Source organism: Hevea brasiliensis, chromosome 9 (genome assembly GCF_030052815.1).
Source record: "Hevea brasiliensis isolate MT/VB/25A 57/8 chromosome 9, ASM3005281v1, whole genome shotgun sequence".
Lineage (NCBI taxonomy): Eukaryota > Viridiplantae > Streptophyta > Magnoliopsida > Malpighiales > Euphorbiaceae > Hevea > Hevea brasiliensis.
Window position 1 is genome coordinate 2,436,699 of NC_079501.1, and position 27,799 is coordinate 2,464,497.

Below are 27,799 nucleotides of genomic sequence, written 5' to 3' on the forward strand. Positions count from 1 at the left end.
ATCACATTAATGTGATGATTTAAGTAAAATTTAAAAAGTATTTTAATTTTATTTTTATAAAAATTAAAATATATTATTAGATATTTAAAAAAATTAAAACATTTTAAAAGTTTAATATATTAATTTTTTTTTCGAAGTTCAATGTAGTCTTATGGATTCAGCTATTATTATTTTTAACAGTCGAGATTTTCTAGTACATGCAGTAGACTTCTATTCATTCATTTCATCCGTTCTAAAAAAATTCAAGAAAAAGAAAAAAATGAAGGCATTTATTGCTTGAAATCTTGTTCTATTTTATTGTATTTATTACCATGTGGATTACAACAGGCACTAACGTGTAACTAAGTATTGTCAGGACTCTACCCATAAATTTTTTGTACCCACAACATGGAAACGAGAAACTGAAACCAATAAACCAAACCCAAGTAAGTATCGATCATTTGATTTTCTTTTTGTTTATTTCAGTTTTCTCACTGACCAAACAACGGTGAAACGTGTACCTATATTTTATGGATTATTTCACTAGAAACAGGAGTGTCATATATATGATGTGCGTCCGTACAAGAATCCGCCATTAATGTTCTCGCATTCATCTTGAATGCACTTCTCTCTCTTGCCAGTTCTGTGAAAGGGAAAACGTCAAAAAAAAAAAGAAACCCCATTAATCCAACTTCACTGTTTGTGCAGGTTTCTTCGCTCAATGATGATTAAACCCTCCTCAATGCCTGTAGTTTTCATGCATATATAAATACATACACTTCACTTGCATAATAAACCTATATTTATTGCGTTGCCAGCTTGAAACTCGTTCATCGTCCTTTTCTTCCACCCGCAATAAATTCCCACTTTCGATTTCCCTAGATGAGATCAAACTAGCATTTAAAGTCTTCTCTCTCTCTCTCTCTCTCTCTCTCTCTCTCTCTCTCTTTCAGGCTGTTGATTCACTTCACAGCTCTAGTCACTCACAGCTACAGCTTCTTCACTCTTCAAAAAAAGTTACTTCTCTTGATCTTTTTCCATCATTTGGTGACCACAGTGATATATTTTAACTGGTGGTGGTGATTTTGCTCTGTTTCTGAGCGTTAATTAAAGGGAAGAGATGGGAAGGACACCATGTTGTGATAAGAAGGGATTGAAGAAAGGACCATGGACACCTGAAGAGGATGAGATTCTTGTCCGTTACATCAATAAGAATGGGCATGGAAGCTGGCGCTCTCTCCCTAAGCTCGCAGGTACTTACTGGTTAATCACTGCTTTAGATTTTTGAAGCAAAAGTCGCATATTCATTTGTGTGTTGCTTAGAGAAGCAGCAATATTAACAGCTATGTATCAACATTGCTTACTTTGACAAAGTTGTCTTGTTCACTGATCTAAATAGTGGTGTGTGAGCTTCAGGGTTCATCCAACTATATTAAATTGGAATTTGATGGTAATATTATGTGCCATTTATATTTCTTGTCTGGATAAATGTGAAAGGGTGGTTAACATTTAGTTTAGTGGGTTAGGGTAATGTGAACCAAAATGGTGTTTCAGTTACAGAAAGATCTGTAAGTGTAAAGATTTAGCTACTTCTTTTTAACAGGTCTTCTTCGCTGTGGTAAGAGTTGCCGGCTTAGATGGACCAACTACCTTAGGCCAGATATAAAACGGGGTCCCTTTACTCTTGAAGAAGAGAAACTTGTCATTCAGCTTCATGGTATTCTTGGAAACAGGTAAGAGCTTTCTGTAAGATGAGGTGCATATAACTACAGTATAATTAATTCATGATCTTGTTGGATTAAAGTCTCTTGATTGATTACTAATATTGCTTTTTAATTAAACATTAAGGTAGATTAATTGTTCAAGATTTGGAATGCACAATCCCTTTTCTAATCCAATGAATGAATATTCCTCCAAGAACACAAGTGAAATTTTATCAGTTACAGTGATTTTTTAACGGCATTGGTTTTGGTGCTCTGTTTTAATTCATGTTTCTGCCGTTTGTCAAACCTCTGGGTGCAATAAATTAACAATCAAATGTTCTTGCTTTTGATAATTTAAATGAGATTCAACTGTTTATACGTGATATAAGAGTGTTTTGTAATTTTGATGTTTCAATATTATTCAGGTGGGCTGCCATTGCCTCTCAACTACCAGGCAGAACAGATAATGAGGTAAAGAACTTGTGGAACACCCACCTGAAGAAACGCCTTCTTTGCATGGGACTTGACCCGCAAACTCATGAGCCCTTTCCCTCTTGTGGACCAGCCATAAAAACTCCTGCATCCCCTGCTACTCGCCATATGGCACAGTGGGAGAGTGCTAGACTTGAAGCTGAGGCTCGGCTTTCAAGGGAGTCCTCACTCTTCAATCCACCAACTCCAGGAAAAACTGATAGTGATTATTTTCTGCGGATGTGGAACTCTGAAGTTGGAGAATCATTTAGAAAGTTCAATCGGGGAGACAAAACTACTTGCCAAAGTCCTGCTTCAGCTTCTCAGGCATCTTCATCGACCAAATGTGGTTCATTTTCAGCTGTCACTGCTGATATTAGCCCCAACTTAGCAGGTTACTCTACCACGGCAAGCAATCAAAATGAAGATACGGAGTGCAAAAGCTTCAAATCTTACGCTGAAGATGTGAATGCTGGGTCTGATTCGTCAAGCTCTGTTGCGTTAGAAGATTCTTCAGACTCAACACTGCAACTTCTGTTGGATTTCCCCATTAACAATGACATGAGTTTCTTGGAAGAAAATGTCGATAGCATTGCCTCTTATTCGGCAATGCAGTAATAAGATCTTGATTTGTAGTTTGAAGCCTGGTTTGCTTGAATTTTGAGCTAGTGATCTTTTGAGTACTAAAAGCTATGAAGCTGATGTAAAAGCAAACAAGAGCTTATAAAGCTAAGTGGTCAGTTATTATTAGTAAGATTCTTCGGCTGAGTACAGTTACAGGGTGTAATGATGTTAACATTTCCTAGTTTTATTTATTGGAGCCCTGCTAATTCTATATATATATATATATATATAGAAGATATATGTTCTTTGGGACCTAATCTCTTCAGAATTGTCAACATGGGATGATGCTACTTGTTCATTAGAATTTTGTCTGAATGTCTATCAGACTGTAGACCATGAAGTTCTTTCTCAGCATTTGACCATACCAGCTGTTTATAAAGTATGTTCTGTTACACATGATTAGAATGTGTAAATACTAATTACTACCAAGCTCTATCACAGCCTGGATTAATTGGAGATTAGAATGTCCTTTCTCTTTCAGCTTAGTCATAGCTGATCAGAATTGGTTCATATTATAGTAATAACCGATCAGTCATCACTTTTCGCAATATAAAGTAGCTTTCCTCACAGAAAGTGATGCAGCGTTTTGCACCAAAAAAGAATAGACACACGATTAAATCCTTGAAAATAAATAAGATATAATCCAATATCTTAAAATATACAAGATTTAATTTAAAATTTAAGGAGAAAATAAAGGAAACTAACTTTATAAAGAAGAAAATTTCATTAAAATAAAAATGAAAATTTATACATAATAAAAATATAATGACTATTTATAGAGTTTTAAATTTTAATTTAAATAAAAATAATTAAAGAGTACTAATTTAAATAGAAAAAATATTTAAAAACTTAAATTAAATAGAAATAGTATTTTAGAATTCTAAATAAGTTAGAAAATGTAAATAAAATTTATATAAAAAAATAAATAATCTCATTAGAGTTAGGAATACCCATGAAAATGAGAAATACGAATCTTCGAGTATGATATGGATTTGTGCATTGCATCAAGAAGTTTCTTTATTACTCAAGAAAATGAAATTTGCATGCAAATTTTTGCAATTGCAACACAATTATGAAATAAATTCAAACTCCTTTCTCACGGATAAAATATTGTATTTATATACATACACAGACACACTCAGTAATGGAAATTTGATCATTTTCCAGTGGCAAAGACGTAAAACTACGAGGAAAGAAACGAACAAGAAAAGTGTACAGATGAAAACAAAGAGTTAACAAAAAATAAAAATTATGTAGAGAAAGATCACCAGTTCCATTTACTGCTTCCAGACCAAGCTCAAAACTTGCAACCTTAGAAGCAACCGAGGAGTTTCTTTGGAGTTTGGCCTGTAGCGCGGTATTTTGCAGCCATTTCCTCTGCCTTTAGGAGTTCTTCTCCTCGTTGGGCTTCAACCATCGCCCTCTTTTCTTCAGCCTGTTTGTGAACCAAAGCTACTTTGTTTTTCATTTTCTCAGCATATTCTGCCTTTTGTTTCTCCAAATTTTCCTGCCAATTCTTTAACTTATTAGTTTTGAATCTAAAGTGTTAAAGAACAACCTTATAAAATCAGCGGAACATCATCCCTTTCAATTTACCAAATGGAGTCTGAATTTTCCATTAATTGTAGCACAGCACATATATAATGGTGGAAATAGTACGCGTAGGATTAATTGTTGATTCCTCGATAAACTAAGCATACAAATAGCAGAGGTAACTTAAGCAGTTACCTCAATCTAAAGGGATTAGTTACCTCAATCTTTCTCAACTTGGCTTCCAATGCTGCCTTCTTGCTGTTCTCCCATGCAATAACAGCAGAGAGCTTTTTCTGAGCCCTGTTCAGCAGTATTAAGCATAGTTGCTAAGTTTTCAACAATCAAACTCCTCATATACACACAAGCAAATTCAAACGACAAATAATATATACAAACAGATTATCATACTAGTCAACATACAGCTAACTTACAATTAATATGTAATTATTAACAGACCAGGATTTTTTCAAGTCAAATGGAACCCTATTTCTCCATTAATGTTAGACAAGTTTATCCTGATATCTTTCATTTCACTGTTGATTACAAAAGAATGAATTAGTTATAGCCTTGGCTTTTGTAGAAGGAATGCTACCATGTTAACCAGTGAACATAACAGGTAAGAAACTACTATATATGTAAGAAAAAAGTGCAGCTTGATATGTGGTGTTAATTGGCAATCAGTTTTGCCAATCACAATATTACGTTTAGATGATTAAGATGATAATTTCACTTAATTTAGCCGCATATCAGTTGCTGGACGGTGGGAAAAAATGATAGGTCAGAGAACTACTTACTTATTCTCTGCTTTAGTTTTCTCACTATCTTCCCATGCCTTGATAAAGGAATTTCTCTTTTCCTTTTCAACCTCCGCAAGAGCAATGTCTGGAAAATACAAAGTTGATATCATATGTTACTCCTTAGGGAACATGACATTTTGGCATGCCATGGAAAATTAACAACTTCATCATGCTCAACACTGGATCTCAATTAAACTCTACTGTTCGTCCTAATGAAACAAGTGTTCAGTTAACTTACAAAATTAAAATGCCACCAAAATATCAACAGAGTAAAACTGGATATAATGACTCAGCCAACAATATAAATTAAATAAAAATAAAGATTCTTTCGATTTCATTCTTCATAATCACCATCTTATTTTATATGGAAAAATAAGAGATAAAAAGGATTCGCAATGTTTACCTCTGTCAAGTGATCCCCCAGAAATCTTCTTTGGAGCCGATTCCTGAGTCTCTATAAAACAAAAAAAAATTGAAACAGCTTATAAGTCTATATCCATCATGTACCTTATCAACAATGTACAAAGGACAGCCTTTAGACCTCCTGATCTAAAAGGTGTAAAAAAAGTAAACTTATACAGATTTTTTTAAAATATACATGTGTGTGTGTAGGAAACGTGCAAAATGGTTAAGTCAATTTTTGCTGTTTTCACTTGATAATTGTTGTCATAAAAAAAAGGAAGTAAAAGGAACTCCGTCAATTGCTATTTATTTTCTTCGTTTCTTTTCCTTTGTATTGAAATAAATTCCTTCGTACAAAATAAATAAATAAAATAAAGCAATAAATGTCTTTATAGAACCCAAAAAAAAAAAATTGTTGCATGTCATTATCAAGCTTTAATGAACCATGATATGAACGACATAGGGGCCACTACTCCTGCTTTGGATGCCGTTATGCTAAGTAGGGACAAATTCCACTAAAATATAAAATACTTTATATTGGTTGCCATTATTCTAAATAGGGACGATATTTTATATTTCCGAAGAAAAAGAAATACGAGCTAGCATCCTTATTCCTTGAAAATTATAATGGGAATTATTGGAGATATATATATATATATATATATATATCTTTTCAGGTGTTTATCAAGCTTTCTGCTTTAATAAGGCGTATATTATTGGCCTCCTTAATCAAGTTTAAAGAAACAGAGATGAGTTTACCAAAAATTAAAAAAAAAAAAAAAAGAAAAGAAACAGAGATGAAGAAGGTAAACAACTTCCTTTTTTTTTTTTTTTCCAAATTATATGACGTAAAGAGTGCATTTCCTGCAAGGCTACAACCTGTAGTTCATAAATGTCTTAAAAGTGAATATAAGGAAATTTCATAGCCAAATTGTTATTAGAAAGGATAAATTCACCTTTTAAAATACCAATAAAATAAAATAAATAAGCTTATTTAATTCAATCTAAATAAGTAATCGTGTAAAGAAAGAACTTTAAAATGAATAGTAAAATGTTCAGCTCCAATGAATGTTTCCTTTTCTTTCCCCTTTCCTATATGGATGCATTTAAAAATTTCAAATTTTTTATCCGTTAATCTCAAGTTCAAATCCATCAGAGTATGTTGGGAGTTTACAAAAAGTGGTAGAATTACCTTGCTTGTAGCTAATCCAATAAAAATGGCAGATACAGAGAAGGGTGGGCAGGGAGGGGGAGAGCTTAGAGCTCTTCCAAAAAAAAAAAAAAAAAAACCAAACCAATCATATTGTGAAAAAAGTTGGATTAGAAGAGACTTGAAAATAAATTGACGGAATGTGAAGCGACGCAAAAAATTCATTCTAATTTTCATGTTGATATGAGATTCTAGCACATCCATGTACAATCAAGAGATCAGAGGAATAAAAAAAAACCATTGGAAAAAGGCCATTTCCAGTCTAAATCTACTAAAAACCATGTTCAGAGGATGATCGAAAGTCAGAAAAGGTAAATTATCTTCATCCTGAATTTTTATTTGCGAAAATAAAAAACAGAGGAAATGAAGATCACATGATTATAGCCAATGTTCTCAATAAAACATCAAAGCTAATTCCTATAATTAAGCATAGATAGGAGAGAGGGAGAGAGCTTACTATCGACTACAGCGAGAGCTTTGGATTCATCAAGCTTCTCTTCAGGTGATGGAACAATAGCTTTCTCCTGTGCCGCATCTTGCTTGAATTCCGCCGGTGCCGTTGCTGGAGTTGGTGTCACCGGCGATTCGGTTTCTAGCTTCTTCGATTCCTGTTCTGCCATGTCTCTACCTCTCCAGACGCAGCTCAGTAGAGAACTGGTAATATATAATGTAGCAACGTTGCAAAATTTGGTGAGGGGCAGGGATCATTAATAAAGGCTGGCTAACGTGCATCGCATAGGCATGGTTGCTTTAAAAGGACCCAATAGATCTACGTTGGTTTTAATTACGGGTCACAGAATGATTGATCTTGCGGTGAATATGAGCGGTGATTTAGAGAAGGAATGCGCGTACGATACGTGGTGTAATTGAGTTAATGCCGACAGGTAAAACGGGTAAACAGTGCCACGTATAAGCAGCTACCGAAGAAGAACCGTCGGACTGTTAAAACGACAACGTGGAAATGAAGAATACAAAAGGGTAACTGTATAATTGGGTCCACTAGAAGATCACCTTGACTAACTGTCAAGCACCGGTGGGTACAGTCGCTTTTGTCATGGTCTTTGCCAAAACCAGCTTTCTTTAATTTATAAGTCTTTTCAAGATATTTTGATTTTAATTTTAATTTGATTAAATCTTTTCAATAAAAAAATGAAAATTAATAATTTAATAGGAGATGGATGGAATATTACTCATAAATTATGATTTTAATATTTATAGAGTTGCTGAGCTGGAATTAAGTGATGCGTGGGCTGATAAGCATCTGAGCTATGGGGCCACATTATCTGGCTGTCAGGAGGAGGATTATTCGGTTAAGCAAATTGCTGCCCAGCTGGCAAATTATGGTAAAGCTTTTCCTTTTTTTATTATATAAATTTATTATAATTTAATAATATCATAAATCAAAAGCCAAATCCAGTTAAAAATGAAATAAAATTATATAAAATTAAAATTATTTTAAATTAAAATTAATTAAATTATAAAACAGATTAAATCAATAATTTCAATTCAAAATTAAACCAAAATTACCTAGTAATCATATCATCGGGTTAGTTTTCTGTATAAATATTATTTTTTTAAGTGATATCAAAATTATATATTTTATATTAATTTGATATATTTAAAATAAAAATTTTAAAATATGTTTTTTCATTAAAAAATTTATAAGTTTTAATAAGAATTTTTATTTGATAAAATACGGAAAAGTCACTGACTATGCTTTAACAATACCCACATGATTCCATTTTTGCCAGCTTCCCTCTATTATGATCACTAATAAGCCATCATTATTTATTAACGAGAGTTGAAATTCCATTCCCAACCCCAATAAAGAAAATAAGTTAAAACGGTGACGTTTAATGAAGCGACGTCGTTTCAGGAAAAGAAAGGAAAAGGGCCAACTGAAGGGAGGATGGAGTCCCATCTCCGAAGCGCCGTTTCACTGGTAATTTCTTGAATTGCAGCGATGGATTCGAGTTGTTCCGCAGAGAAAGGTTGGGGAGAGAAGGTATCAGAAAAGGTGATTTCGCTATACAACTCTCTTCCTAAGAAAGGAAAGCCTCAGGGGCGCGAAGTCACTGTCTTGGCTTCGTTTCTCATTTCCTCTCCTTCTCAAGGTATCTAACTATGCCCTAAACTAATTCCTCTCTTTTCCTTACTTCGTTGGAGCTTTTGCCTTCATATAATTCGAAATTTGGTGTGTACCAATGTATTGTGTCCAAATGCTCAAATACCAAGTGTTGTAAAGGTATAAATTTGATTACTGTTGCTTCCATTTCAGATTTAGAAGTTGTTTCCTTAGGAACGGGGACAAAATGTATTGGGCGCTCGCACTTGAGCACGCAGGGTGACATTGTTAATGATTCACACGCTGAGATTATTGCTCGAAGAGCTTTAATGAGGTTAAAAATCCTTTCTTTTTTGTTTATCTATTTTGTTGCAGAACATTGTATTATATGAAGTGAATACTTTGTTTTGCTTGTTGGTATCTTCAATGCTTCATGACTTGTATATATATATCCCGCCATGTATTTGATTTAGCATATGTCTGTCACATGCTTAATTTACTGGCGGTGGCAGCCTGATGTCTTTGCTTGATTGTGTTTCATTGTTGGAATTGAGTAGCCTTTCAAGGTTTTTGATAAAACTATTATTGCCTCCGCTCTAACTGCTTGTATGTGCATGTGTTTTGAAATTAAACTAGGTTCTTCTATTCAGAGATTCAACGTCTCTCCAGTATTTTAAATAAGCATGGAAATGATAGTGGGAGCAGACAATTGCAAAGTGATGATGTCACAAACTGCCTTTTCCATTTGGAACAAGATGGTTCTAATCAAGGAAACTTCAAACTGAGAGAGGGTTGGCAATTACATCTGTACATATCGCAGTTGCCATGTAATTCTTCATGATATTCCTCTGTTTTATTTAAAAGTAAATGAATCCTGTCTGCATTAATTAGATTTACTTATTGGGAAATTCTTGCTTAGACCGGATCTATCATAGACAAATATGTGGGACTCCCAATGTATTTAATAGGTCTCACTATACTCATTATGGACCGGGTCTAACTAAGAAAAGTCCATATTGTCATATGTACAATGTTTGTGACCTTATTATCATTTAATTGCTTTTTATAGGTGGAGATGCTTCTGTGCATTCACCCTTATTGTCTATGAGAAACACCTTCCAAAGAGAAGAGGATTCACCATTTTCTCTCTAGGCAAGCTTAATGGTTCCATAAATGAGCTTTTAGGGGCTCCAGAAGAGAATAATGGTACAAGGATCTTAAATGGATTTCACCTCCTTTCCCAGTTTTCCTCCCTCCTAAATAATTTTACTTCTTCTGTAGCTTTAGTTTAGTTCATTATATGTTGAATACTGGGCCTAACCAGGAAGTTTTCCTCCTTCCTTCCTTTTTTGCTAGGCCTACTTACTAATTTATTCTTATTATTTATCACTTGCTATTTTGGCCACTACATTTTTATTCTATTGGTCTTAAAATCATCAATCTTCAAAATTTTTTACTATTAGTGTGTACATTTCAGGTAATGGTTCACAACTCAGTGGCATGGTTCAACGGAAGCCTGGTCGTGGTGACACAACAATGTCAGTTAGCTGCTCTGACAAGATCACTCGTTGGAATGTTCTTGGAGTTCAAGGTTAATTATTTACTGTAGATACTACTCAAAATAGATTTTTCTTTGTTCTAAGACAAATAATATATTCTAATTTGTTATAAGATAAATAAGACGTGCTTATTATACAATGGCATAGTCAAGTTACTGAAATGGAGACAATCATGGACAACTTCTTACATATTATAGAAGAAGGAAAAAGAATAAATAGTGGCTGCAGTAGAGGGAAACTCCTGTAACAACTTTTGGAGGGAAAGGCCTCAAGTAGTTAGAGGTAGTTCTGATTGTCTGGAGAGTATTAAGGAGTTGTTAGGAAGCAGTTACTGCTGTGTATAAAAGGAAGAAGTCATACCTGTATCAACTCATTCAAAGAATGATATTGAATAATACTTTCTCTCATCTCTAAACTCTTTTCTCTTCTCATCTTGTTCTATTCTTTTCACACCCAATCTCACTATTTCTCTTAAGTTCTTTGAGAATTCTGTTTCAATTTCCTTCCCTAAGATTGATTCAGACCTGTTACTTTACAATTGGTATCAAAGCTGAGTTACGTGTGGGAACAGCTTCAATTTTGGATCTGTGGCATTGAAAATGACTAGATCTAGGGTAATTGCTCAAGATTCTAGATTCTCTGAATTGGAAGAAGTAATTAGGGCTGTACAGAATGAGTTGAGGAAGGATAAAGAGGAATTGAGGGAGGAGATGAAGCAGAATGCTTTACAGCAAGCAATTGAGACTTGCAATATGATCAGGGAAGAATTGCGATCTATTTTTGGTGATTCCATGCCTCAGGTTGGTCCAGGAAGGAATGATGAGGTTGAAACTTCTGCAGCGACTCTTGGGGGCAAAGGAATTCTTCCTAATCCAGGGGGAAGAGTCAATCAACAGCAAGGAGGAGGTAGCAACAGTAATGGATCTGCAATTAATTTTGAAGGTATGTCCCAAATGTTGTCAAAAATTGAATTGATTACTTTTGAAGGGAAAGAACCTAGGGCTTGGGTAAGGAAATGTGTTAAGTACTTTGAGGTGTATGGTGTTCCTAAATAGCAATGGGTTGGCATTGCTAGTTTGTTTCTAATGGATAGGGCTGATGCTTGTTATCACAATTGGATATTGGGGGAAGGTTCTCACTCTTGGAAGGATTTTGAGAAAGATCTTTGTAGGAGGTTTGGAGAGGATGGGTTAGAAGATGTAGTGGAAGAAATCATGAAGATGAGGCAAGAAGGAACTGTGGAAGAGTATCAAGATAAATTTGAGGATCGAAGAATTAGGTTAGAGAGGGTAATGCCTAATTTGGGGGAAGCTTATTTTCTGTCAGCCTTTGTTGGTGGGTTAAGAGATGATATAAGACCTATGGTCAGGATGATGAAACCAACTACTCTTTTCCATGATTTTGAAATTGCAAAATACCAAGAACAACTCTTGAGTTGCAGCAAGAAAGTTAATTCTGTTACAAGACCTCACCAGAATAATTTCAGACCTTCTTATTCTTCTACTTTTGTCCCAAAAAACACTTCTTCTCAGTCACCTTATTTCTTGGAGCCCAAAGCCTCAAATTGGGAGCAATCTTCCATTGCTAAACCAATTAATTCGGTTAAAAAACCTTCCATTTCTATGGGTCAGTCTTCTGTTAATCAGCCAATTAATAAAGTCTCTTCCAATATGCTTGTTACCCACAATACTATTAGATCACCCAGATCCTGTTTCAAGTGTGGAAAGAAATTCTTTCCTGGCCATCAATGTAAGCAGAAAACTCTGATGGCCCTGCAATTACAAGAGAATGATGCCTCAGTATTTCAGATACAGAACCAGGAAATTGATGAGGGAGAGGAAGTTTAGCATGATGTTACAGAAGGGGAAGTACCTGCTGTTTCTGAAGAAGTTACTTTGTCAGTGCATGCTATAGAGGGCAGCAGTGGGATTGACACTATAAGAGTAATTGGGAAGCATAAAAATAGGGAATTGTTGATATTAGTGGACAGTGGTAGTATTCATAGTTTCTTGGATGCAAAAGTGGCAAGGTAACTGAAGTTGCCTATAGTGGAGGGACCTGCAATTGCAGTAACAGTAGTTGATGGAAGGAAAGTGTTCAGTACTGATGTTTGTTCAGCTTTTAGCAGGAAAATTCAGCAATATTGCTTTAATTTTGACTTCAGGTTGTTGGAATTGGGTACTTTTGATATTATATTAGGAGTGGATTGGTTAAAGACTTTCAATCCCATTTTTTTTGACTTCCAGCATTCTACAATCAGTTTCCAATATGAGGGAAAGCCTATTTCATTGAAGGGTATTGGGGATGTGGCCATTAAGTCTAAGGTGCTACACTGTCTTAGCTATAACCAGTTAATGCATAAGAGTGGAGAGGATTTTCAGACTCCATTATTTTGTATTCAATTGGAGCAAGGAACAGGTAGTGCTGGATATTCTTTTCTGTCTTCAGCAGCCTCTTCTCTAGATTTGCAGTTGTTATTACATAAGTATAAAGGGGTATTTAAAGATCCCAAGTCTTTACCTCCTTTCAGGTCACATAATCATGCAATTCTATTGATCCCTGCTGCTCTATTGCTGAGATAGCTCATCCTGGGTATTCATATAAAGATGGGTTGCTCTTTTACAAAGGCAAATTGTATATTGGCAGCACATGCACCCTCAGGAATCATTTGTTAGCCTTGTCTTATAATTCCTGTTTAGGAGGGCATTCAGGAATTAATGGGACCTATGTCAGGCTGCATAGGCACTTTCATTGGCCTGGAATGATGAAGAGTGTGATGGATTGGGTTAGAAGTTGTGATGTGTGTGCAAGGTGTAAAGTAGAGCATTGTGCTTCTCCAGGATTGCTACAACCACTCCCTAAGCCATCACAAGCATGGCAGCATATTACAATGGATTTTGTGGAGCAGCTTCCCAAGTCAAAAGGCAAAGATATAATTTTGGTAATTATCTGTAGATTCACCAAGTATGCTCATTTTTTGGCATTGCAGCACCCATTTTCTGCAATTACTGTTGCTCATCTTTTCTTGGATACCATCTTCAAGTTGCGTGGTCTTCCTTTTATAATTATATCTGACAGGGACAACATTTTTACCAACTCTTTTTGGAAGGAGCTGTTCAAAGTGCTTGGGTGTACCCTCTCTTTATTCTACTGCCTAGCACCCTCAGACAGATGGTCAAAGTGAGAGGTTGAATCAAAGTTTGGAAGGGTATCTAAGGTGTTTGTGTTTTGAGAAATCATCTTCTTGGTGCAAGTGGCTTTCTCTAGCTGAGTGGTGGTATAATACTAGCCACCACAGTGGGTTGAAAATGTCCCCTTTCCAAGCTTTATATGGCTGCCAGCCTGCTTCTTTGGCCATGTTTCCAACAAATGAAGTGTCAGTGGGTTCTGTTGTAGAGTTTTTGCAAGAAAGGTAGCAGTTGTCTCAGCTCATTAGAGAGAATTTAGTGCTGGCCTAGAACGGGATGAAACAATATGCTAATAAGGGGAGATCTGAGAGGGAATTTGAAGTTGGGGATTGGGTATATCTCAAGTTGTAGCCTTTCAGGCAAACTTCCTTGGCCATAAGGAGAATTTTAAGCTGTCAGCAAGATTTTTTGGCCTATATCAGTTTGTGGCAAAGATTGGAGCAGTAGCTTGCAAGCTGAAATTGCCTGACAATGCCTCCATCCATCCTGTTTTTCATGTTTCCTTACTAAAAAGGAAAGTGGGCAATGATGCAGTAGTAGTACAGGACCTGCCAATTTTTTAGGATGATACAGTACTCATAGCCCCTGAGAAAGTGTTGAGGACTAGAATGGTGACCTGGGACAATCAAAAGATTCTCCAAGGCCTTATTAAGTGGCTTCATCTTCCAGCTGAAGAAGCAACTTGGGAAGATCAATTTTTTCTTTTGGCTCAATTTCCAGAATTTTCATCTTCTTGGGGACAAGAAGATTCTCTTGGAGAGTGTATTGTTACATATTATAGAAGAAGGAAAAAGAATAAATAGTGGCAGGGGTAGACTGGTTAGAATTGGAGGGAAACTTCTGTAACAACTTTTGGAGGGAAAGGCCTCAAGTAGTTAGAGATAGTTCTGGTTGTCTGGAGAGTATTAAGGAGTTGTTAGGAAGCAGTTACTGCTGTGTATAAAAGGAAGAAGTCATACCTGTATCAACTCATTCAAAGAATGATATTCAATGATACTTTCTCTCATCTCTAAACTCTTTTCTCTTCTGATCTTGTTCTATTCTTTTCTCACCCAATCTCACTGTTTCTCTTAAGTTCTTTGAAAATTCTGTTTCAATTTCCTTCCCTGAGATTGATTCAGATCTGTTACTTTGCATAGACTTTATGTGCATATTCCATCTTCGCATGGCATTTGCTGATTTTATTTTGCTTGTGCTAAGCTTGCATAGACATGCATTACAAGCGGCATTTTGGCTGTCATTTTGACTTCACTAAATATACTCTGAAATTAATAGGAACTATATTTGCATTAATTTAATAATGGGTTTCTATTCTGTTATTTCAGGATCTCTGCTTTCCTACTTTCTTCAACCTGTTTATCTTTCTACGATCACTGTTGGACAGTCGCCTAGCGTTTTTCAACATATTCCATTGGAGAACCACTTGCAAAGATCTTTGTATGATCGAATCTTACCATTGTCAAATAATTTGACTGTTCCCTTTCAAATAAACAAGGTCTGTGAAGTCAGTAGTATCTTCAATAATATGGAATTGAGCAAGATTTTGATTTTTTTTCTTTAATGCCACTTGCAGCCACTTTTTTGTACAGCTCCTGTACCACCCAAAGAATTTCAGCATGCTGATACTGCTATAGTCACTTTAACATGCGGGTATATCAATTTGTGCTGTTCTCATTGCATAAGTATTTTGTTACTGTTCTCTTGTTACAGCATTCTGTATGCTTTTATCCATAGGTATTCCATATGTTGGAATAAGTATGGTTTGCATGAAGTTGTTCTTGGGACCACGGGAAGAAAACAAGGGACCTCTGCTAAAGGAGCACTTTCTCCATCTACGGAGTCATCTCTGTGCAAGTAAGCTGACAAGTATGCTCCAAGAAATTTCATCTGTGGCACTTGCAACTCATTCACTCTTTTCTTCTAATCATTATTATCATAAAATAATCTCTCTTTTGGTTTCAGAAAGCGATTATTGGAGATTTTCTTGACACTAAGGCGGGACTTGCAACATAAAAGCCCAACTAAAGGGATTTCTTATCGAGAACTCAAGGTTATATTTTTCTTGCATATTACTGATGGACTCTTTCATGATTTGAATGAGAAGATAAATTAAGGAATTTGAATTATCTATTTCCTAGCCTTCACCTACCTTCTTAATGTTATTATCTAATGTGCTAAATAATTCAGGTTGTTACTTCATATATGCATAAGTTCTTCATTCACATTAGATGACTATGGAGAGTCTCTATCACCTAATTGTTTTAAATTATCAGGCAATATAATGTGGTCATCTAATTGGAAAAAAAAATTGCTGAATTTAGTTTCTTGTGCGAAAAATATGGTACAATATTTTAGTTGTTCCCTTTGCAGTATGCAATATAATGATATGGTTGATGGCATCACCTTCTCTTCAGCTCACTGCTGGAAGGCTTTTGGGCAGCATATTTTTGGGGATGCATGCGTGATGGAAAATTTTAATTTTCTAGCTTTTTCTTTACAATCCATGGGGCAATGACTTGGTGCTAATTGTGAGCAAATATGAAGTTCTTTTACTAATATAATTTGGCAAATTTCCTTGCAGAATGATGTTGAGGCATACAGTTTAACTTCAAAAACTTTTAGAGGAAAACCACCTTTTAACAATTGGCCATTGAAACCATTGAACTTGGAGGCCTTCTCCATTTTGAGGTAGCAAGGTATGTGATATTCAACTTTGGATGTTTTCTATAAAACATCACCATGTGTCAACCATTAGACTTATAGTTAGCGGTTGATTGTATTGAATTATGAACTGAGTGAGTATGGTCCTAGCAGATTTTATTATTACCTCTTTCACAACTACAACACATGTACTTATCAAAGCCTTAATGCGGCCACGATTCACCGGCAATAAATTGTTGCACACTGAAACCCTTCAGGTTCGAAAGTGGCAAATTGGAGTCTAAAAGTGTCTGTAAGGTCCATATGAAGTGTCATTTTTTTTTTTTTAAGGGAATACGAGCAAGCAGCCTTCTTATTTTTCAAAATTTAAAGGGAACACGAGCAAAAGTCTGTAACTTATTTTTGCTCTCAACTTTTTGTTGATGTTCAACTTTATTAACATTTAAAATTTTCGTTCAATTTACCTAAATCTAAGCTTAAATTTGCCACTCCCTGATCCAGTACGGCGTTCCAAACCAAAAATATATAATTATTTTTTAATGTATTATTTTAATATTTTAATTTTATTAAAAAATAATTTAAATATTTTATTTAATTAAATATATTTTAATTTTTTGTTAGTAAAAAATATTTTATGAATAAATTACAATTTATTTTTTGAGATTTAATAAAATTTATAAATTAATTTTTATATTTTTAAAATTTATCTATTTAATTATTAATATTTTAATAAATCTATTAAAGAGCTTGATGAGAAAATTAAAAATTTTAATGATTAAAAATTTTAAAATAATTCGGGTAATCATTTATTAAATTTTAAGAATTAAATAGGTGTATTTTAAAAGTATAATTATTAATATGTATGTTTTGCAAAATTTTAGAAATTAAATTATAATTTATTTTATTTTTAATTAGGAGCTTATTTGTAATTATCAAAATTTTAATGGATCTTAAAGTAATTATTATTTTAATTTTTGTTAAAAAAAGAATATTTTTAATTAAGATTTTTTTAATTAAATAAAATTTTAAAGAATTTTAAAGTAATTAACTCTTGTTTTAACTAATTAATTAATATAAAAAAAATTTTAAAAAAATCACGCCCAAAAATATTGTGTGAATACCACTTACTTTAAATTTGAATTTAAGTCAAAATATTTAATTAAGTTAAATTAAAAATTTAAAAATAATAAAATTGGACATTAAAAAAATTAAGAGGCAAAAACGAGTACCTGGAAGATTGGCTGATTTGTCCATTGGAGGACTTTGGCGGCCCAAATGCTGGCCCACCACCGGAGTTCGGATACTGCACGGAGCCGGATTGATCAATTTGGGGCTGGTAATCACTTTTCATCTGCTTCTTTCCATTTATTTTTCTTTCATTTATATATATATATATATATATATATATATTTTATATATTTTATTTATTTATTTATTTTTATTAAGAATAGGAAATAGTGTTCATCTTCTTATTATTATTAAATTAAAATTTATTAATTCATTCAATAATAATTATTAATAAAATAAATTTTACAATTAAAAATATAAAATTATAATTAATAAAAATTTCCACTTAAAATAACCTAATGCCACTTTGGTATTAAGCACTTGAATCTGAGATCCTTAGTTTATCAATGAGTCTATTATAGACTCTATCTCTACTCGGTTAATTAAATAATGGCCCATCATCATTTATGATTTTTATTAGACACTCATCTTTTCCCCAATTTTTAAAGAATTTTAAATTTATGACCAAAATTACTAACCAAAAATTATTCTATTAAACAATACTAGATTTATGATATATCTTGAAACAATTATATGATACTGGAAATTTTTCTTATTTAAATCTGATTTACACACTTCTCCTAAGCTTTGCATGTATCATCTACTAAACGAATATATGCAGAACTGTTGAAATAACTCCAGGTGCTGTGGAGCTATGTTCAGGAATCAGAATCAATGGCGTGTGCAGCAAATGTTAACCATGGGAAGTTGATGAACGAGTCTATGGTGGCGTCTCCTAGCGATATAATTCCATGCACTATGTCTCGTCCATGTGACATATCCTGCGGCTCTGGCAGGATTTTTGGATAGAAATGCTTTATCAGTAAGGCAAGTAGAGATGTGGGAAAATGAGTATAGGCAAATTTAAAATCTAAATAATTAAGAATAAGTTTTTTTTTTTACATATGTTAAAATTTACTTATCAAATATATAATCTTATGTATTTATATCTTGGATTTATAATGCATTATTTAATTTGATTATTTACTTTTTATTTAAAATATATTTTTTAATTTGTGTTAAATCAAGAAAAGCAATTAATTATTTAATAAAATTATTGAAAAATAATTTTAAATAGTTTAAGTGTTTAGTTAAAAGGTGTTTAAAAATAATTTAATTTATTGAAATTATTAAAAATAATATATAATTAAGTATTATAATTGTTAAAATGAAAATAATATTAATATTTTAAAAATTATTAAGATAATATAATTTTTTATTTAGTTAAAAAATAATTTTAAAATAAATAAATAAATAAATTATAAATATAATATTTTTATTTATAATTTTGATTTATTTTAAATAATTTTATTTAATTTATAATATTTTATTAATAAATAAATTTGATTAATTTATAAATAAAGTGAAGCGCTCTCGTAGATAAGAATTTTCCTCAGCATTAATTAATTTTATACGTATACGTTTAGGAGTTGACTTGAGGTTGAGGGACAATGTCTTGCATGCTCTAATTTGACAGGCCAAGCAATAACGCAACAATCTCGCAAGATTTATTGCCTTGTCTTTTCTATTGATTTTGTATATCAGTGGGAATTTTTTTTTTCATTTTGCAGAATTTGAATGGAAATATTAATCTTAAAATTTATTTTTTTATAAAATATGTTTCACTAATTGGAAATAAATACAAAAATAAAATATAAATTAGTATATTATATCATTAAATTAAAATTTATTATTATTTGTGAAATGTTTAGATGCATCCGCGAGGCCGTGGCTAATGCTGTCCCTGGATTTTCTTCGGATATATTTACATCTTCCAATGCTATCTCAATATGAGATTTATATTATTGTTATCAATTTTTCTTAATAAAATATGCTCTCAAAAATACAACAATTACCATAAGAGTTTTTATTTAAAAGATAAAAAATTTATAAAAAATTTTTACTTAAATTTAATGTATTATTTATTTAAAATATAAATATATAATATTTATATATTTAATAAATAAATTTTACTATATATATATTTTATATCTTAATAATTACTAGACATGTATAAATTTGAGTTGACGGTTTCTCCTCCGTGAAGCAAAGTAGCATCATCGCTTGTAATTGCAACAATCACCGATTTGACGGGAATCGGGACAGCCATTAGGGATGCGTGTTTTTAACAAAACTAGAGTTTCGATCGTGATTATGAACAACCTTGCTTGCATGTGCTTAATTACCTATATAAGAAGGAACCCTTAGTTTTTCAATACATACAGGCAGAGGTAGCCCCAGGACTGCACGTTCCTGTGTTCTCCATTATGATTCGAATTTACAAGGTAGACTTTGACTTAAGGACTCTCGAATCCATGAATAAAAATAAAATTAACTTGTACCTAAAGTTAATATAAATGTTATATTCAACACTACAGGGATGGCCATAGAAATAAACTAGAGGTTTTGCAAGGAAGAGAGGGCATTGATGAAGAAGAAGAAGAAGAACAATGAGAAATCTGTCTACACTTTCAGGTTTGCCTCAGGGCTTCATAGACATTTCCTGAGGACACCTTGGCAACCACTAAATAAGAGAAATGCAAATACTGTTTTGGTAGTCTTCTTTTTGCTCCTTTTTCTTGGCGCCTTGATTGTTGTGGGTTGCTTTGACACTGTAAGTCCTCTAAAGCCCCAATTGCTTCTTCTTCTACTTCTTCTTCTTCTTCTTCTTCTTCAAAATATCAAATTAACCTTCCATTATTAGTATATGACTAATGCTGCTGATGATGTTTTTACAAATTTCAGTACGCAATGTTTGGGAGTCTTTTTTCTCAAAAATCATTCCCAGAGAAACAAGAATTCCCACTTAAATGTACTACAGGAAACCTTACACGGCAAACCTGTACAAAAGACTACCCAAGAAAACACAATCCCGCCGCAAATACATCAAACGCTAGCTGCCCATCATACTTCCGATGGATCCATGAAGATCTACGGCCCTGGAGAGACACTGGAATCACGAGGGAAATGATCGAACGGGCACGGAGGACAGCACATTTTAGGCTTGTGATTGTGGACGGAAAGGCATACGTGGACAAGTATAAGCAGTCGATTCAGACCAGAGATGCATTTACTTTGTGGGGTATATTGCAGCTTATGAGGTGGTATCCTGGAAGATTACCTGACTTAGAACTCATGTTTGATTGTGATGATAGGCCTGTAGTCCGGTCAAAGGACTTTCAGGGTCCAAATTCCACCGGCCCACCACCTTTGTTTCGCTACTGTGCCGATGGGCAGAGTTTGGATATTGTGTTCCCTGACTGGTCATTTTGGGGCTGGTATGGACTCCTCATTCCTTTTAATATTTTCCAACTATTGATTATGAAAGTTTGGTAAACATAATTTTTTTAATTAATTATTATTAATCACTGATGGTCAATAACTAACAACAACTATGAAGTCAAATATGTTGAAAAATGGAGATATAATAATGCAACTTGCTAATTGTCATTGGTATGTATGGTAGGGCTGAGACCAATATTAGGCCTTGGAAAAATGTGTTGAAGGACATAAAAGAAGGTAACAAGAGAACCAAATGGAAGGATAGGACACCTTACGCTTATTGGAAAGGGAACCCAAACGTTGCTCCAACCAGAAAAGACCTTCTCAAATGCAATGTCTCGCACCAAAATGACTGGAATACTCGTCTATATATTCAGGCAAGGACTTTATATTTTTGGGATTTTTTTTTTTTAAAATTTTCTTGATCTTTGTTAATACTGGAGAGATTTTATTTCAGGACTGGAATCGTGAATCTAAACAAGGGTATAAACAATCAAATCTACAAGATCAATGCACCCACAGGTAAGACCCAAATACATATATATAATTTTTTTTTTCTAATTTTAAAAGAAAGCACAAACTTGCAGATATAAGATCTATATAGAGGGATGGGCCTGGTCTGTGAGCGAGAAATACATTCTAGCATGTGATTCCATGACCTTGTACGTAAAGCCTCGCTACCATGATTTCTTCATAAGAGGTATGCTCCCATTGCAGCACTACTGGCCTATCAGGGACAATTCCAAGTGCACCTCTCTCAAATTTGCAGTAGAATGGGGCAACAATCACACTCAAGAGGTGCATATTTTATATTTCTCATCGCCCGTTATAACTTACATCTAATAATTTTTTTAAAAAAATTATTATTTAATCTATATATTTTACTTTTATTAAATTATTTAATCTATTTATTAATATGTAGTCCCTCTATTTTAATAAAATTAATTAATCAATCCCTATATTTTAGAAAAACACATTATTTAGTCCATATTATTTGACTTCATTAATTATTTCGTCTTATAATTATTTTTTATACTTAAATTACCCTAATTTTATCTCCTTATTTTTCTCTATCCTCTTTTATTTTTCTTTCTTTATATTTTTTCTCCTTTACACATACACCCTTTTTCCCTTTATTTTTTTTTTATTTTCATCTATTAATAAAAATGGCATAAGTTGTTAAAAAAAAGTTAATTAGTTTTCTTAAACTTCTAAATAATTAAGTAAAATTATTTTTCAGAGTAGAGAAAAACATAAAAATGATATCCAATAAATTGAAAATTTTACGAAGGAACTAAATAATTTAATGGAAGTAAAATGCAAAAATTAAATATTATATTTTTCAAAATATGGGATCAAATAGTTAATTTCGTTAAAATAAAAAGACTAAATAATATTTTTTTTTTCCCTTCCAGGTACAAGCAATAGGAGAGGCTGCCAGCAACTTCATACAAGAGGATATGAAGATGGATTATATATATGATTACATGTTTCATCTGCTAAACGAATATGCAAAACTCTTGAAATACAAACCAACAATACCAGCAGAAGCAGTGGAGGTATGTTCAGAAACAATGGGCTGCCCAGCAAATGGCACCTACAGGAAGTTCATGTTGGAGTCTATGGTGATGTCTCCTAGCGATAAAAATCCATGCACATTGCCTCCTCCCTATGATCTCCGACATTTTCTGGATAGAAAAGCTAAATCCATTAAACAAGTGGAAATGTGGGAAAATGAGTATTGGCACAACCTGAACAGGAATTAGGCAGCAATAATAGATTGTACCGATATAATTTGAAATTTTGAATTCGAGTTTGATGGAAATTAAATGAAAAATAAAAAACTAAAAGTTAATTATTTTTATTACTAGGCTTGAAAATAAATTATTTCATAACATTTTTTATTTTAATATTCATCCCAGATATTAGGATAGATGCATGATTAAATATGAAGAGGCTAAAATTTTCCCCTCTCAAGAGCAAGAACCAGTAAGCGAGATAGGATCAGTTTTCTCAATTTTTTTTTTAATTTTAATATAGCATTATACAATATATATTTTTTTTATTAAAAATAATCCTAAGTCAGAAATGTTTTAATAATATACATATTTTTTAAATAGGAATTAAACCTTTTGCATAGTCAATATGTAACATTCCAAAATTTTAAATTTTATTATTTTATGAGTATTTTTGGTATTTTAATTTTATTTAAATTTTAAGAATTTTTTTGAGATTTTTCGGATTTTAAAAATCGGGTTCGATTTTTCGGATTTTAAAAATCGGGTTCGATTTTCCGAAAATATAAACTTTGATGATTTTTAAAAATTTATTTAAAGACCACGTGGCAAAACTAAAAATATATTTGGAGTCTATGTATTTTTCTGATTTTTCTGAAATTTTTTCGGAATTTTTGGACCTCGTTTTCGGTCCCGAGGCAGAGTAAAAATTCAAAATTTTGTATCCTGAATCGGACTAGCCCAATCGAACCGAACCGGATCGGACCGGTCGAATCGGACCGACCTTTTCTTTTTCTTCATTCTTCCTCCCGCGCGCGTCTGACCCCTCTCCCTTCTCTCTCTCTTTTCACTCTCCTCCCTCCTCCCCTTGCAGCGCCGCCGCCTCCCCTGCCTTCCCACTTTGCCGGCGCCCCACCTCGGTCCTCCCACGGTGTGCAATACTGGAGCCAGAAAGCGGCCTCGAAAGGACGCCGATCTTGCGCGACGCTTGGACTTCCCGACCAAAATCCGGCCGATCCGACCACCAATTGGACCGGGTCTTGGGTTTAAAATCATCTACTCGGCGAGAGCTTTCCATAGACACCAAGAACACCGAAATCCATCGAGCGGTTTGTCCAATTTTTGCCCGGGAAGTTTTAGCCCATTTTGACTTTCGGGCTAGATTTCTCACAAACCGTGAATCCCACGAGAAAACCGAGAGTACCAGAGTGCTCCACTAGTCGAGAGCTTCGCGGCGACATAAATTTCCAATTTTTCCAACACCGTTTTTCGGTGGGTCCCACGGAACTTCGCAGTGTTTTTCCGAGCATTAAATGAGCTTAGAAAATTCTGAAAAATTTATGTACTAACCCCCGTATTGTGGGCTTCGTGTAGGTATCCTCAAGTCGTGGAAATTCGGCGATTGACCTGATGCAGTGAATCTCTGTCGCATGGACACATTCTGGAAAAGTCTCCGAATTGGACCAAGGTTTTGGCTACCCCCCCATTGTCAGACATCCCGAGAGCGTTCCAGAGGTCGGAATCGGCAAAGGTAAACCCGAACCTTGCTTTTTCGTAATTTTCTAGTGCTTAAATAGGATTAAAAATCCATAAAATATTCGTGGTAACTCAAAAAATTATGATTCTTTTTGCAATAGCCTAGTAATATTGCTAACAAAAGCGGGGCAAAGTTTTAGAATTTTTAGAGCTTGTTTGGGCAGTTTTTGCAAAAATGATTAATTATAAGGACTAAATTGAAATTTTACATATTGTGATGGATGACTGATTTGATGGGCCCAGGAGGGGCTGTGTGATGTGATTGAGTTGTGGATATATGGATTGTGAATATAGAAGTGTGTTTTGAGCCCTTTTGCAGATTGGGTAGGTCCTAGGTATAGGGGAGACTCTGCCGGATTTTCGGCACGACTTAGGACGTATTTGGTCTTTTCTTGATTGTATTGAGTCATTTATATTAAAAATTGTAATGTAATTGTCAGGTGAGCCGGGACAGCCTTCTTCCTCCGCCCAACCGCCACAGTGACGGTTGTCAAGTCTGTGAGTAAAATATTAATTTTAATTGTAATTTCGATATTATTATATGTTCAAGCATGCCCATGCATCACTTATATGCATATATTTATGTAGTTAAACTCTAGGCACGATTTATGTTGCATTGATAACTGTTAAAGTGCCATGGATGTTGTTGCGGTAATTTGGAGCAGTGTGCGTGCGTTGGCGTGCGTGTGATGTGGTGTAGACTATGGATAGGACGGGTAGTCACGGCTTGAGTTCTTCGCTGGGACCCGATCCTTCGGGGGGTAGTCACGGCTTGAGTTCTTCGCTGGGACCCCCGATTTGGTTTATTAAGCGAAAGTCCGGCTTGAGTTCTTCGCTGGCACCAGGTTGGATTTAAGAAAGCTGTATAGGGGATCAGCTCCCATATATTATGATTGATATTACAGGGTGTGTGAGTGCTCCAAATTACCTTTTTGATGTTATGATGTGAAAATGTTGTTGATGTTGCATTTCACTCTACAGGGTGCACTAGTTCTAGATAGTTATAGAGATTATGGTTAAAATTGATATTTTACTCTCTGAGTCGAACGCTTACTCCTGTTCAATATTTTTTTCAGGCTACAGGAGAATTTTATTGTGGTTTACTTGCTTTTCTTCTTCGCAGGTTGTTATTCAATATTTGTGTAATTTTATTTACTCCTAGAATTTCCGCATGTGTTAGAAATATTTAAATGATTTGGGTCTGTAATATAATTGTTATGTGGACCTGTAAAAATATTCTATACATGATTGATGGATTAGATGAGGGAGCTGAGCTCCCATTTATTTTTATGATGATGAGTATGTAGAGGGTGAGCTGAGCTCCCCAATTGATGTTATATTTTGTTTACAGGTCGGGTGAGTCAAAAACTCCCCGTTGAAAGGTCCACTTTATGGCCGGATTCTGTCCGGTTGATTTCTTGAAATTGGGCCCAAATGGGCCTTAGAGTTGGGTTAAGTGAATAGTTAGGCTTACTACGGGCCTCGGGGGCTTTAGGCTGGCCCAGGTCCTAGTGCCGGTCCGGCCCATAGGTTGGGTTGTGACAAATGTGGTATCAGAGCTTAAGCTCCAGATTCTTAGGGAAAAATTGTCTAAGTGTTGGGAAGAGTCTACTAGGAGTCACATGCGGAAAAATAGGGTCCATATTCGTCTTGCATTGTCATCTTTGCTTCTAGTTTCTTCTTCATATATTGTGTAAATATGAGTCTATAGAGTTGTGTAATGTGTAGTTTTGAATTTTGTGGGCTAATGCTGCTGAATTTTAGGAAAATGCTGTCTTTCTGAATTTTAGGAAAAAATGTGGAAGAGAGAGCCGCCATCGCACTGCAACCGGATGTGCTCGACGAGGTGTTAGCACAGGATGAGGCACCTGCCCCGAGGAGGCAGGGTAGGAGGACTAGAGCTGCTCAATTAGAAGAGCAAACACTACCAGCTCAGATCAGTCTTTCATGGCACAGGGTCCCATGGACCCCATGGCAGCTACTCTAGCTGGTTTGCAGAGGACCATCGATATGATGGCGCAGTATATGGTCCACCCTCCACAGCAGCAGCAGTCCACTGTACCAAGAGGAGAACCTTACAAACAGATCATCAATTTCAAGAAATTGGTGCCTGGTACTTATGATGTGTCAGACGATGCATATCGATTTTTGGATTCCTGTAGACAGGCAGGAACAGAATTACAGTTGACTGATAGAAGACTAATAGAGTGTATGCAGCATGTCATGGGGCCTATGCCTAGACAATGGATGAATGACTACATATTACCTCGGATGGAGGGTTTGTCGTGGACTCAGTTTGTAGAACTATTCATTAATCGGTTTGTGCCAGAAAGCTTCAGAGATCAGAAACAGTGGGCCTTTGAGGCCTTAAGACAGAATGACAGGTCTATAGATGAATATGCTACAGAATTTCTGGAATTGAGCAGATATGCCCCTACAGCAGTAGCTACATAAACTATGAAGGTGAAGAGATTCCTAAAGGGGCTTGACAGAAGGAATGCGAACCTGGCCATGATGTTTGATCAGTCTTTTGATGTGGTGGTTGATCGAGCCAGATAGATTGAGATTAGCTATGCTGTGGATGACAGCGGAAGAGCAAAGAAAAACAGAGCAGAGGGTTCTACCGGTGTTCCCCAAATGCGTACTCCAGATAGTGGTGGCCAGAGTAATTACAGAGGAAAAAGTAGGAACAAGAAGAGTGGTTTTAGACACAAACCTCGAGGGTTCAGACCTGGATACGGATCTAGCAGTGGTCACAGTTCAGGGTACAGCAGTCCTGGGTCTGGTTCAGGATCTTCCTTAGCACATTGTGCACAGTGTGGAAGAGGACATTCAGGACCTTGTTTGATGGGTTCAGGAGTATGCTTCAGGTGTGGCCAACCAGGTCACTTTGCTAGGGAATGCCCCGTGTTCAGCGAGCTACAGATGGGGTCACAGGGTTATATTGCGAATGTTCCTCGTCAGTTGTATCTGGGTGCTTCGGCAGATGGCAGTGATCGATTCAACAGGCCGAGGACAAGGGGGACGTGGATTTGGAGGCGGTCAGAGGTAGAAGTCGATCGTGGTTCGCCACTCGGTAGGGGTCAAGCTCGGGTTTTCACCCTGACCCACCAGGATGCTCAAGCTTCAAATGCAGTTGTGGCAGGTATTCTTCTGGTCTGTTCCTATGAGGCTCGTGTTTTGATAGATCCGGGTGCTACGCACTCATTTGTCTCCCCTGTGTTTGCCATGAGGTTGGGTAGAAACCCTACAATCTTAGAATGTCCTTTGTCGGTAGCTACCCCACTTAGTGACAACATAGATATAGATATGGTTTTTCCGGGTAGCCCAGTAGTGGTGGATGGAAAGATCCTCCCAGCAGACTTGGTTCCTCTACCAGTGATTGATTTTGATGTAATTTTGGAGATGGATTGGTTGGCAACTCATTATGCCACCTTAGACTGTAGGAACAAAAAGGTGTATTTTCACATACCAGGTATGGAAGAGTTTAGCTTTGATGGTGACAGGAGCGTGGCTCCATATAACTTGGTGTCAACAATTAGTGCTAGAAAAATATTGAGGCGTGGATGCTAAGGGTATTTGGCATTGGTGAGAGATACATCTGTAGAAGGTGTCAACATGGAAAATGTTCCTGTTGTCAGAGAATTCATGGATGTCTTCCCTGAAGAGCTTCCAGGGTTGCCACCAGAAAGGGGAATAGAGTTCTGCATTGATGTTGTTCCGGGTACAAACCCCATATCCATGCCACCTTACAGGATGGCCCCAG

The 27,799-nt window shown here is 35.1% G+C and overlaps 5 protein-coding genes and 1 long non-coding RNA gene across 6 annotated transcripts; 4 read left to right on the forward strand and 2 right to left on the reverse strand.

Annotated features, from left to right (window-relative positions):
- Positions 1 to 921: 921 nt before the first annotated feature.
- On the forward strand, positions 922 to 2,994 carry LOC110644556 (transcription factor MYB17). Its single transcript, XM_021797384.2, has 3 exons — positions 922 to 1,232; positions 1,583 to 1,712; positions 2,108 to 2,994. The coding sequence occupies exons 1-3, from the start codon at positions 1,100 to 1,102 to the stop codon at positions 2,769 to 2,771; spliced, it is 927 nt and encodes a 308-aa protein (XP_021653076.2). The 5' UTR covers positions 922 to 1,099; the 3' UTR covers positions 2,772 to 2,994.
- LOC110644558 (uncharacterized) lies at positions 1,847 to 2,759 on the reverse strand. Its single transcript, XR_002492849.2, has 2 exons — positions 2,610 to 2,759; positions 1,847 to 2,520 (listed from the first exon to the last, which is right to left on the reverse strand). It is a non-coding gene; the product is annotated as an uncharacterized LOC110644558 (long non-coding RNA).
- Positions 2,995 to 3,852: 858 nt separating the features above from the next.
- On the reverse strand, positions 3,853 to 7,502 carry LOC110644557 (remorin). Its single transcript, XM_021797385.2, has 5 exons — positions 7,177 to 7,502; positions 5,511 to 5,561; positions 5,105 to 5,192; positions 4,529 to 4,610; positions 3,853 to 4,284 (listed from the first exon to the last, which is right to left on the reverse strand). Exons 1-5 carry the CDS (start codon positions 7,337 to 7,339, stop codon positions 4,090 to 4,092), a joined length of 579 nt encoding a protein of 192 aa, XP_021653077.2. The 5' UTR covers positions 7,340 to 7,502; the 3' UTR covers positions 3,853 to 4,089.
- A 1,062-nt stretch (positions 7,503 to 8,564) lies between these two features.
- Positions 8,565 to 16,457, forward strand: LOC110644553 (tRNA-specific adenosine deaminase TAD1). The gene is given in 11 exon segments (XM_021797379.2): positions 8,565 to 8,833; positions 8,998 to 9,118; positions 9,421 to 9,611; positions 9,854 to 9,924; positions 9,927 to 9,990; positions 10,262 to 10,375; positions 14,857 to 15,026; positions 15,105 to 15,181; positions 15,266 to 15,385; positions 15,494 to 15,581; positions 16,113 to 16,457. Coding segments are annotated over 11 exon segments (1,278 nt in total). The 5' UTR covers positions 8,565 to 8,682; the 3' UTR covers positions 16,224 to 16,457.
- On the forward strand, positions 10,382 to 14,537 carry LOC110644554 (uncharacterized). The gene is made up of 2 exons (XM_021797383.2): positions 10,382 to 13,284; positions 13,422 to 14,537. Exon 1 carries the CDS (start codon positions 11,429 to 11,431, stop codon positions 12,188 to 12,190), a length of 762 nt encoding a protein of 253 aa, XP_021653075.2. The 5' UTR covers positions 10,382 to 11,428; the 3' UTR covers positions 12,191 to 13,284; positions 13,422 to 14,537.
- A 3,246-nt stretch (positions 16,458 to 19,703) lies between the features above and the next one.
- On the forward strand, positions 19,704 to 22,625 carry LOC110644539 (uncharacterized). Its single transcript, XM_021797356.2, has 6 exons — positions 19,704 to 20,093; positions 20,225 to 20,757; positions 20,946 to 21,138; positions 21,219 to 21,283; positions 21,349 to 21,559; positions 22,177 to 22,625. Exons 1-6 carry the CDS (start codon positions 19,908 to 19,910, stop codon positions 22,525 to 22,527), a joined length of 1,539 nt encoding a protein of 512 aa, XP_021653048.2. The 5' UTR covers positions 19,704 to 19,907; the 3' UTR covers positions 22,528 to 22,625.
- Positions 22,626 to 27,799: the final 5,174 nt, after the last annotated feature.